Source organism: Lynx rufus, unplaced genomic scaffold, assembly GCF_022079265.1.
Source record: "Lynx rufus isolate CCGP_SWC_20201006 ecotype Redwood Valley unplaced genomic scaffold, mLynRuf1.p SCAF_20, whole genome shotgun sequence".
NCBI classification, from domain to species: Eukaryota; Metazoa; Chordata; class Mammalia; order Carnivora; family Felidae; genus Lynx; species Lynx rufus.
The window spans coordinates 22,261,755-22,274,932 of NW_025814835.1; the positions used below are offsets into that span (position 1 = coordinate 22,261,755).

Genomic DNA, 13,178 nt, shown 5'->3' on the forward strand with positions numbered 1-13,178 from the left:
CGTAGATGAAGGGTTAAGATCAAGTAAGTGATTTATAACATAAAGTAGAAATTATATATCTAGCATGTTCCTCAGCAGTAGAGTTAGCATAACTCATTCAGATTGGCTTAAGCACAATAATGTTGGACGTTTTAAAAACATTATCCTGTCATAGCTGTGTTTTCTGAAGTAAAAAGAATCTTAACTCATTAAAGAACTGCTAAAATGCAGTTAACTTTCAATTAACTATTTTTTCTATTTATTTAAAATTATTATGGCTAATCTTAGCTTGTACACACACACACACACGCACGCACGCACGCACACACGCATGTACGCACATTGTGGCAGGAATGTTATATTAGATTCAAATCCAGGCTCTGACAATGTTAATTTTGACACATTTAATTTTATAATTTCTACCATGAGAGTTGGGTTGGGCCAGAACTCTTGCTTACAGGATATTTCACAGGTATAGGGGGTTGCTATGGGCTGAACTTATAAGGTTTCAAGGTGATGACACACCATTACTACTTTAGCTTGTAGCTGTTAAAATCAGAGTCAACTTGCTCCCATCAACATTCAGGAAGAAATGCTCATGGGATTTTTATCAACAGAAGATCAAACCGTGGAAATCTGAGTGTGTAGTTGGTGTCAGTAACAGTCCTCACTGACAGCTTCTGCAAACTTCGTTATCCAGATGATTCCTTTCACTTGTTAGTCCCCTTAGGGCCACCTGAGCAGTTTGTAGTCTTTAATATACAGAAAGCACTATGTCCTACAGCCTACAAGGCAGGGTTAGAATTGTGGAGAGAGGAAGAAGGTAGGGGTATATCAAGTATGCTTTTAAGAAAATGAAGGATGTTTCTCAACACTTCTCTGCTCGAGGGACAATGGTTGAGATTATTTTTTATTTTATTTTATTTTATTTTATTTATTTATTTTTTTCAACGTTTATTTATTTTTGGGACAGAGAGAGACAGAGCATGAATGGGGGAGGGTCAGAGAGAGAGGGAGACACAGAATCGGAAACAGGCTCCAGGCTCTGAGCCATCAGCCCAGAGCCTGACGCGGGGCTCGAACTCACGGACCGCGAGATCGTGACCTGGCTGAAGTCGGACGCTTAACCGACTGCGCCACCCAGGCGCCCCGAGATTATTTTTTAAATGAAAAAGGTAGTTTGAGTAATAAAAGTATATATACACACCTCATAGTTTGCTCAGTCCTTGCGCAGATTACTTGGAATCTTACTAACAAATCTTTGTGATTTGTAGGGCAGGGCATGTGTTCTGGACTGGATGGCATCCCCCAAAATTCATGCATACCCAGAAAGGCCTTCGCAGATACGATCAGTTAAGTTAAATGAAGTCATACTGCATTGGGGCATGCTCTAAATCCAATATGATGGGTGTTCTTATACAAAGAGGCAAAGAGACACAGAGACGTGGACACGGGAGAAGGACTGCAGGAAACCACCAGAAACCAGGAAGCAGCAAAGAAGGATTTTTCTCTAGAGCTTACAGAGGGAGCATGGCTCTGCTAACACCTTTGTTTCAGACTCCTTGTCTCCTGAACTATCAGAGAATACATTTCTGTTGTTTTAAACTGCTTAATGCGTTGCACTTCATAGAGCAGCCCTTAGACGTTAATACACGCAGTATGATCCCTATTTTATGAGAGGAAATTGAGAATTAGAAAAGGTAACTGATTTCCTCAAAAATATATAGCAGAATATAGAGAACACCACAATCTTGAACCCCTGTCTTTTGCTTTTGGTTCAGTGTTGTACCTGTTTTCAGAAACAAAAACAAACAAAAGTAAACACAATTTTTGCAAGCATAGCAGTTTAGACATAGGTCTGCTGATGCCACCAGTACGCTGACCCACCCTAAGTCACTTAACTCTCTGATCCCAAAGTTTACTCTTTGCAAAATTCCAAAATTGGGATCCACCATGTCAAAGCTATTCTATGGATTCAACATTATGTTTCAGATCATTGGGTAAATACGTTAGACTCTGAGGTAATGAGGGATAGAAGACCCTTCAAGATAGAGAAAAGGGTAAAGAAATGTTGGAAGACAAAAGGCAAATTCCTCCTTAATTCTGTGGCCTCCACTTGGGCCTAAACCAGGCTTCTGCTGGTAAAATTCCCTATGTAGTCTCAGAGCAAACAGGTGATTCAACCTCTGGATCTTTTGTGAACAGACATCCCACTAGAATTCAATCTCCTGTTTAATGAACACAGGCAAAGTACATGTCAGAAAACAAGCTGGTTCTGGGCTAACATTTATTTTGGCAGTAAGTTGCCCCTTTTGGATAAGTTCCTTAGAAAATCTCGGCAGCTGGGAGACTGGGCTGCAGATCAGAGGCTCCTTTTAGGCACTTCTTGCTGGTAGCAGCCACATCAAATTACATTTCACTGTTCTATAGGGAGGTTTTCCGTGAAGGAAGCTTCTCTATGATGGACAAATTTATGAGTGTCGGCTGTGCACATCAGTGTGCATATCTCTGTAGTGCATTCATTAGGGACATCTGGGCACAGAAGTTTTACAGTTTACAACATGGAGAATTCTTCCACGTTTTTCCAATTGGTCAGCTTTTCCACTATTAGAAGCTAAACACCACATTTCATTTGGCCATCGACCCGGCAGAATGTGACATTTTCTTTTATTTTTATATTCAAAATATTAGACACATTCCTCAAGCACAGTCTGCTTAGAAAATAAAATGGATTTGGGGCACCTGGGTGGCTCAGTTGGTTAAGCGTTGGCCTCTTGATTTCCACTCAGGTCATGACCTCACTGTTTGTGTGATTGAGCCCCACATCAGGCTCTGTGCTGAGCCTGCTTGGGATTCTCTCTCTCCCTCTCTCTCTGCCTCTCCCTGGCTTATGTTCACTCTCTCACTCTCTCTCTCTCTCTCTCTCTCTCTTTGTCTCTCAAAATAAATAAATATAGAAAAAAGAAAAGAAAATGAATTTAACAGTTAAAATTAATGTGTCAAAAAAATTAATTCTTGATTTTTCCACACACCCTCCAAGCTAGCTCCTACCCTAGTCTTCTGATTACAACAACAGGCCCCATGATTCACCTAGCTTCTGAGGCCAAAAACCTAATGGTAAATTTGACTCCTGTCTTTTCTCCATCCCATACTGTGAAGCCAGTCTTGTCCCTACCTTCTAAAGGTATCTTGAATCCTAACACCAAAACTTGAGCTACCATCTCTTGACTAAACCACTGCATTAGCCTCCTTTCTATTCTCCCCACTCTCACTTTAAATATGAAAATTAGGGTATGTTACTCCCTCTTATATATATGTCTCTTCACCGAATATGAAATCTACCTTCCTTACTGTGGCTTCCAAGGCCTTTCTTGGCCTGGCCCAGTCACCCGTCGACCTCTGTCTCCACTTCTCCCTCTCCCTCTCTCCTCTCCACTCTCCTGTAGCATGGTGGTCTTCTTGTGCTTCCTTTCCAGGGCCTTGGCTCTTGCTACTCTCTTCGGCTCAAATGTCTCCACCCAAGATCTTTGACGGCACCCTCCCCCCAAATTCATTCAGATATCCCCTTAAATGCCCCTTCTCCAGACAGGCTTTCCTGACTTTCCTTTCTAGAATCACCTCTATTCTCCTCATTCTATACCCCCTTAAGCTGTTTTATTCTTCTGCATGCTTTATTTTTATTGGTTTATTGTACATCCCTATCACTAAAATAAACACCCCATGAGGATAAGTACTTTGTCTTTTTACTGCTGAATTCCCAGTGCTGGAAAATACAGGGTAGCTCTTTGGAGGTACAAGATGAATACTTGTTGAATGAATAAATGAATGGCCTGATAGGGTTCAAACAAATATGGGGAGTGAAAAATGAGCTTATGCAGACTAAGAGACTGATCCATGTGGTGACTTAGCGAGAGTCGGCTTTCTGCTCTTAAAAATCTTTTTTTTTTTTTTTTAATTTTTTTTTTTCAACGTTTATTTATTTTTGGGACAGAGAGAGACAGAGCATGAACGGGCGAGGGGCAGAGAGAGAGGGAGACACAGAATCGGAAACAGGCTCCAGGCTCTGAGCCATCAGCCCAGAGCCTGACGCGGGGCTCGAACTCACGGACCGCGAGATCGTGACCTGGCTGAAGTCGGACGCTTAACCGACTGCGCCACCCAGGCGCCCCTCTGCTCTTAAAAATCTTAAGATCTTTTTATTTTTTTTTAATTTTTTAATGTTTATTTATTTTTGAGACAGAGAGAGACAGAGCATGAGCAGGGAAGGGGCAGAGAGAGAGGGAGACACAGAATGTGAAGCAGGCTCCAGGCTCTGAGCTGTCAGCACAGAACCCGACATGGGGCTCGAACTCACGAACTGTGAGATCATGACCTGAGCCAAAGTCGGACGCTTAACCGATGGAGCCACCCAGGCGCCCCACATAAGATCTTAAAATAGAAATAGAAGAGACTTATGAAATAACCCAAAGAAAAAGGAGATCATTTCAAACACATGTGAAGAGTACAGAGATAGAGATGAACCAATTATGTGCAGTGTTAAGGAACATGATTACATGAGGAATAATGAGAATCCAGAATGGAGGAATGCATGATTAGAGGAGCGCCCATTATTGAGGGTTTGGCAAAGTACCAGGTAGCAGGCTAAGTCTTTTACACTAATCATCTCATTTAATTCTCTGAATAATCATGTGAGGATGTATTGTTGTGATCCATTTTATAGACGCTCTTTTAAATTTACAACATTCCTGAAAGATGTTTCTCTTTTATACACAAGGAAACTGTGGCTTAGCATAACTAGCTTACCCCAGTTAGCTAGTAAATGAAAAAGCCAGAATTCAAAACCAGTCTGACTTCTGAATCACTGTTCTTAACCATCTTCCACTTTTCTTCCACTTGGAACTTGGAACACCAATTATAGCTTTAATTAGGTGGTAATTAGTAACTTACTTGTGCAACCATGGGCTCAGAGTTCTACTGTTTGACTTTCAGTTGATAAAAACCCCACAATCATTTTCTCCTGAGCATTGACGGCAACATCCTGACTCTGGTTTTAACAGCTGCGATCCAAGGCAGTAACTGCATATCATCACCTTAAAATCTTTCGATTTCAACCCATGGCAACCCCTTGTACCTGTCAAATATCCCGTAATTAGAAATGATGGCCCAACTCAATTTCTATACTGGGGATGATTTGAGGCTTCCCAAGGTGGAAAGTTTGGGCTGAGAAAGAAAAGAGTTTTTCACAGAATAGACCTGTTAGGGGTTTCTTTTGCCTAGATATCTTCCTACAGAGTAGAAATAATATCTGTATTAAAACAATATAATTCAGGAACATTGGAGTTAGAGCACAATAGTCCCATTATTGCCCTTTTGTGTAGCATGTAAGATTTATCATATATTATAGCAGGCAGAATACCAGCCGTGGTTAAAAGAATCCATAAAAAAATGAAGTGATTTAATTTTGGTTAGGTATCATATTAGGTTAAGTCAACTGTAAGTTTCTTGACATGATCCTTTCTAAATTACACTAATATTTCACACCAGAACACTATATCTATAACATAATGTGTATTAAACAGCATCTACGTGATTGTGCTAATGATATTATGTTATATAATTTTATGTTAAGTGTTATAATACCATAACCTGATATATATGCGTTAAATTATATAGTACTTATACACTAATGCCTTGTAACTGTAAGTTTAGGTTAAAAAAAAGAGGAAATAATTTGATCTCACAGTATGATTTAGAACAATGTATCTTACAGATATATTTTCATCAAAAATTTCATCCCTAAATTTTTTGGTATTATTCTGTTCATCTTATTTTACTTTCTATCCTCAGCACCTATAGAGGCCTTGACACTTGGTAGGTAGGTGCTCAATAAATGTTTATAGACTGCATAGATTAACAAAGCTTCTCAAGAGAGGGTATAAATACAGATGTATAAATATGAGGTATATTTACAGGTATAAACACCATACTCTCTTTCTGTCTTTATTTTTCACTAGTCATGTTCACCAGCTCTCCACAGAATCAAATATAATTGAAGGAGTTCCATAAAAAAACTCAGCTCAGCTGTTTTATCTTTAGAGTAGATTTTTATTTGGCTGTGCCAGCATAATGACAATATCCCTAAAGATGCTCAAGCTCCATTTTGCTCTACTTCAGTTTAGCCAGCAACCTACTTTCATTTTTAATAGGGTATATAACCAAACTATGCAATTAAACTTAAAATCAATCTATTCTGGGGGGAAACATCTTTATCCCAGACTGGATACCCATACTTCCTCAAAACGTCTTATTATTATTATATTTCCATGTCCTCTTTCTTCAAAGTCTCTAGTACATATATACATATGTGTGTATACACATATATATACATACCAGCATATATACATAATAATTTCTGTTTAATTTTTCACCAAGCAGATAACTTCTCTAAATGTTTGGTTACACCAATGGAAGAAGCTTAAATTATGCTTTATGCTCAGAGTAAAAGAGAATAACAGTGAGCCAAGAGAAGCCTTTGGGGAAATGGAACTTAGACTGTCCCACTGCTGAATCAAGCAACACATCATCTTTGTCCTTCATCTTTAAAAATACTTACATTGTTTACCCTGAGAAAATATTTAGAGACCTTTAAGTAACTAACTGAAGAAGATGTTGAAATCTAGATTCTCTGGTCTTTGAAAAATAAATCTTTTATATTAATTCAATGTATAATTCACTTTTCAACATTCAAAGAGCACTAATCTGGTAAATGTTTTTAAAGTTCTGCTTAAAATGGTTGCCACTAGACTACTAGTTCTTGAGAGTCAGAACAATGTCTGACTCGCTTTTGTATTTTCATGCACTAAATTAGTGTCTAGATTGATAGTGTCCAATAGAATTGTTTGCAATAATGGAAATGTTCTCTATGCCATCCCACATAGTAGCCAATAGTCATATATAAGCCACTGAAATGTGACTAATTAGGCTGAGGAACTGAATTTTTAGTTCTCAATTTTATTTAAGTTTTAAGTGCTATTTAACAACTGAAATATGACTACTGTGTCTGAATTTAAATTTTATTTTACTCCAATGCACTTAAATAAACACATGTGACTAATAGTTACTGTACTGGAGAGTGAAGTTCTTGAACTTAACATGAAAAACAATTTTTGATTGAATGAATAAATGAATGAATGAACTACAGAGTGATTCACACTTGCTCTGAACTCTTCTAGTATGATTAAACAACCCATCCTTCCAAGCCTACCTCGAATTGTCATTATAAAAGACATAATACCTCACCTAACTGACCATTATATACAAATGGATTCCTTAAGGCTTCTCTCACTAAGGATACCAAACCATAAAGTCTTTAATGTCTCCCACCTTGTATTTGTAAAACCTAAAAGCATGTTTTGCAATGAGAGACTTTTAAATTGCATCAGCATTTGTATGCTACCAAAAAAAGATGGAATGTCAATGCTTATCATTATTTCTTTCCATGATTAACCAACAGTCATGCACATGACCATGCATTGTTCATTGGCTCATGGTCAACTTGGCCGCCACAGTCATCCCAAATATTCACTCAAATCACCATGCAGTACAGTTAATAATTGAAAAGCAGCTCGAGTTATAAAATAAATGAGCTAGACAGAACTATGATTTACTTGATTTTCTTAATTTACAGAATCATGATGAAGTAAAAATATAATTGGAATTTAATACCTTGGCCATATAATAAGTATGGCTGAGATTTTACCAGCAAATTTTAAGTAACCAGTTATTCATAAGACGGCAATGTTGTGACACATTTAATGGGATGATGGTATGTTTTCTGATAATAGACCTCAAAGTTCAGTTAGGGATACAAAGATATGCATTAGGCAAGATGAGATGACAACCTAGTCTATAATGGCCTGATAAATTATAGGCAGATGATAATTAGGGGAAAAGTAATAAAATATATAAATGGCTGATTTGTATAGTAATCAAGCTAGTTCCAAACTATCAAAAAGGTATTATATGAACTTTATTACCTACTGAGTGTCCCACTTTGTTTGTTAAGTGCAGGGCAGTTGGGATTATGTTTCCATTTGATCCTGTCAGGGGCAGGGAGTTTCTCTCTATTGACTGTCTACTTGATGCCAGGGAAGACTCAGGAGCTTCTCATATGTTATCACATTTCTTCTAGAAAGAAGAGGAATAAATCATATCTTCAATTTATAGTTAGGGAAACTGAGGTCTCAAGGATTAAGAAACTTGCCCTAGGATTCAGGTACTAATATTGAACAAATGATGTTCAGAAATTTCTCATTTCCCTCATAACAACTGTACAAGTAGAGCCCTATTCGAATGAATGAATAAATGAGTCAATAAATGAATGAATATCCATGGAAGGAGGGAAAAAAGAAAATATGCCTATGCTTCTGGATAATATATTCTAAAGTGACTCAACCTGGGGGGGGATGGATTTCACTCATCTTTTCAGTGTAAATATAATGGACTAAGAATATTACTCACAACTCAAATATAAAAGGGTTTTGTGGATAATTGGGTTGTGGTCTAGCAAACAGGCTTCCCATTCTAACTGAAGCCCTAGGCCAGTATGTGGTCCATTTTAACATTCTTCACGATTAAACTGCCTTAACAGCATCTTAAAGGACCCCAAATAATAATTCAAAAACTCTCCACATGTGGTATGAAAAGATTAGACAAGTCTTAAGCAGGCAGGGACTTAAATCCAGCTGATAATACAGTGGAGAAATTACACACCATAAAGGCAGGGGGAAGAAGCAAGGGTTTAGCAAAAGGAAGATATAATCAGGGGACATAAACCTTCCTTTAAATCAAGCTTTTCTATTCTGGGTGATTATTTCATAAACTGGATCTGGGGCTGTTGATCTCTTTAAATGATTACTACAAAATGTATGCAGTTTTAGAAACAGTTGCTGGCTGATTTATATTTCAGACATATTTTCCATTAGTGTTTATTCCTTGAGAATATGGTTTTCATAATAGAGTTAATATTTTCAAATATTATGGAAAACTTGAAATTCAATTTGTATAAAAGCTATGTAATTTTAGTGTACAATTACTACATCATATTTGGAAAAACAGTGACAAAAGGAGTAACCAAATGCATACCCAGATGAAGCCCATTTTCAAAAGATGAGATCATTTTGTCAGGGAAAGTAATAATGATAGAATTGCCCACCTCCCTTGCCTCTAAATTCTGAATTTTAGCCAAATAATAAAATCAGCCTTTGAACTTCCTCTAAAAAAAATAACAGTAGGCTCATAAGCTGAGGGCAGGGGGGCGGTGTGGGGCTAGAAGGGGAGGAAAGGAGAGAGAGAGACAAAGGAGAAATAAGAGAGGAGAGGAGAGGAAATGAAGCACAGGATCTCTAGAATGTTCCATCTTCCTCAGCAATTGGTACACTATCAAGCAGGCTTGAAGAAGATGAAGTGTTCCTTATCCTAGACATATTTTTAAATTGCCAAAATGGCATTTTGTGTTAACAACAGAAGATAAAATACACATATAGTACCTATTAGTCATGATAACATAATTTATTTATTCTAATGTCTGTAATAAAGACAGCAAGTGAGCTACACAGTATTCTTAATGTAAATGAATTGAAGGAGTTGGCTAACTGTTTTGTACATCTAAAGGACATTCTGAATGTACTGTTTATCTAGCCTGATTTATTCTTATCTATGTATCTACTAAGTAAGAGGGGAATTATCTAAGGCAATTCTCAAGAAAACAGAATCAGGTCACTCCCCACCCCCATTCAAGTAAACAATGGCCTGTAAAGGAAAGAATTCTTACTCCATGCAGCAGTAAGAACAGAAGTGATTTAATAATGATGCTGTTATTAAAGGCCAACACATGGTTAGAATTCTAAGGTCATTATTATGCCCTTGGTGAAAAAATTCTAAGCTCCTTCATGTTACCAAAGCAGAAAGATTCTACATTTCATTTTCTGGGGAAAAGATCACTTATATCAGACAACAGTTCTAACAAGCAACATACTTTATTCAGTCAGGCATTTAGTTTTATCATCATTTATGCTCATTTCTAAGCAAAGTAAATGCTTACTGAAACCAGCACACATAAGGTCCTCTGCACAAATTCTAAGACTACTTACTGAATGAGGAGGAACGGAAGACATACAAAAGGGCTAAGGCAGCTGTCTTTGAAATACAACACTTGCTTGAGGAAGCAGGCATGATGTAATTTAAAAATACAAAAATAACTAGACACTATGCCTCAACCATCCCAGGTAATGGGCCCACATGCAAACCCATGACTGAAATGGTAATATTTCACTTAACAACTTCCTACAAGTTCCCTTACTTTGTTTTGTTATTGTTACACATTTGGAATATTTGTCTCCTTAAGAATCTTCGGAAATCCATAAGTGCTATTATTTCATTACACACATATGCTTTTCTAACATGCTTCAGATGGCAGGAAACAGTATTAGGAACATAGCAGATGTTCATTAAACATATTTATAAGTTGAATTATGTTACTGTTTTTGTTTTATAAGCTAAGGCCATATGTGTGATACAAATAATCACTGTCTGATTTTCTTTTTATTAATGATACTAAATATGGTAGAAAATATTATATCATTAGTAGTATTTTCATGAAATGAGTCAGGGTCAAATGAAAAATACTTTCTTGTCCCTTGGCTTTGGAAAGTTGGCATAAGAGAAAGTAAGTTAAAAATAAAACTCTATAAATTGATATTTTTAGTTGGATACTTAGAAACAATGGAATTGATAGAAGAAAAAATAATGTTGCTCAGTCTTAAAAAACAAGGCTGTCTCCCTATGGTTTTTATCAGAAACATAATATAATCATGGCCAGTCAGCCTTGAAATGTACACTAAAACAAATTCTTAGGATACCATTAAGATTAGGAAGTAAAGAATTCAGATAATTCATAGAAATTGGATCTTTCGAAAATAAATAAGCTTTTAACATTTATGTTCTACCATTACAAAATTAAATGAGGTTTTCCTTTAGAGAATTTCTGATGAGTTTTTAAATTGTTGGTCTGCATACAACATGGCATGCACCATTTAAAAAAATTATATATATATATGTGTGTGTGTGTGTACATATATATATGTATTTTACCTAATTTGTTTTTATTCAACTTTGTTGTTATAAATATCATATATTCATAAAAGATATTGATTCTCTTTATATATGATCTATAAAGAATAAGTTAATAAAGAAACTGATGACTAAAACATAGACATTGTGAAATGGAAGTTGGCATTATTTAGTGATTTAAATACAAACACTAAAAACATTCTCAAGAACAGATACTTAGAGATAGAACTGGCTTCATTTATGGGCATAACAACCAGTGATGTCACCTAACGTACTGCATGGAATGTGGCTTCGTGCCCTGCTGTAGCTTCTGGATCCTGTGTTGGAGCCTGTATTTCTTAAACATTATCTGATACCTGTACATACTATGCCTTTAAAGACGCTGTTTGGCATTTTATTGCTATGAGGCAAATATTTCTAAGATTTGTACAGTTCAGCCCTCTCTCCAACCACTAACACATTTTTTATTCCAATTTCTTAACATTTAGTCTTTGTGACCTTGTCTGAGTAGAAAAAAGAAGAATGTAGATTTTGCCAAGTATAGAGCATGAAACCAGCACTAGACTACATATCAGAGGGTTACTGCTCCCTCTTCATGAACATGCTAATTTAAAATACCCAAAAATTGACATGCAAAGATTATTTCCTCATATTTATCAATTAAAAGATTTCTAATTTCTACTTCACCATCTTCCAAAAGCATGTGAGATGATTCTAAAATGAAACATAGTTTTTTTTTTTTAAATAAAATGAACAGGAACCCAAACGGAATAGTATCATGAATGAAAAGAAAAAGGAGTAGATACAACTAGGTGTATAAATAATGTAGTTTGTTACAAGTAGTCATTCATTTCATTTAGACTTTCGATTATAATTTTTAAAAATTTTAACAAGATAAAGCTGGCAAACTGCTCATCAGTAATCAATCTTTCCAAATAACATCAGAAGTTTAATAGAAAAAAAACCACAAAATTTTATAAGATTGACATCTTTCAACTGTACAGCTTTGGAGCTATTCCATTTTAAAAGGTAGAAATCCGTGAATTATAACACGGTCAAAGAACATTCAACTGTTTTACTTTGTGAAGATGTGGTTTAATATAGTGATTTTAGTTAGAGGATCATGAGATTGCCCAATAGTGATTATCTCTTTTTATTTCTTGAGCTGTGGCTTGCTTTTGGAATCTCCTTAAGGGCATTCAGTGCATGTTTAAGTTATTTGATAAGTCCCTGTATTTGGAAGTCCTATATGGTTGTTCTTTCACCTTTGATGTTACATTCTTGATAGACAAACTTGGAAAACCCCATAAAAAATCAGTGGAGGAGACCGATACCCAATGTGGATGATAAAGGCCTGGCTGGCAGAGTTAGTCAGTTACTTACTTAGGAAGTGAACATGTAGATTGCGTGGATGGATTAGGCCTTTACAGTTGTCAATTTGCCATTATGGCCTAAACAGGGAGGCCATTTTGTTAAAAAGTTATCTTACCTTTAAAAATCCTTGAGTTTAATGCGTTGCTTCAGAAATATTCCTTCCATCTTGTTACCTTAAGAAATTTCTGTGATAGGATTCAAGGATATTGCCAGCAAGAAGAAACAGTTTCTAAATGTGCCCTTCTATTTTCATACTCACACTCTGGCTGAGTGGCCACTTTGATGGGTTGAGAACTCTCTCCTGGTCCCCACTCATTGTAGGCCACAACTCGGAAGGTATACATGGCTTCTGGCTTCAGGTTTCCCACAGTAAGCTGAAGGGACCCAGGCTGGGATGTATTCAATGCTCGTTCCCTGGGAAATAAAAGTTTCAGGGAAAGATTATTTTAATATGAGTACTTTTAGCCAAACATTTACTTAATGTGCCAAAGCAGTGAGGTGGACCGAAGTCTGCTTTCTCATTTAGTGCTGACTCTGCTGTAAATCAAGGCCTCTGGCTTACTATGGGAAATAGATTGGAAGGGCCTACAAATAAATATTACAGGGTTCTGGGGGAGTTCAAGTTTATGCCATTCCCATGAAACTTGCAAACTAAAGTCTTTTCCCTTGACATTTTACAATTTAGAATTCACAAC

The 13,178-nt window shown here is 36.6% G+C and overlaps 1 protein-coding gene across 1 annotated transcript in view; it reads right to left on the minus strand.

Moving 5' to 3' along the window:
• The window catches only part of DCC (DCC netrin 1 receptor), a 753,976-nt gene that overhangs the window by 313,438 nt on the left and 427,360 nt on the right, over positions 1-13,178 (minus strand). The window contains exon 9 of the mRNA XM_047086216.1: positions 12,743-12,897. Coding sequence (XP_046942172.1) covers positions 12,743-12,897 — 155 coding nt within the window. The remainder of the gene's footprint in view (positions 1-12,742; positions 12,898-13,178) is intronic.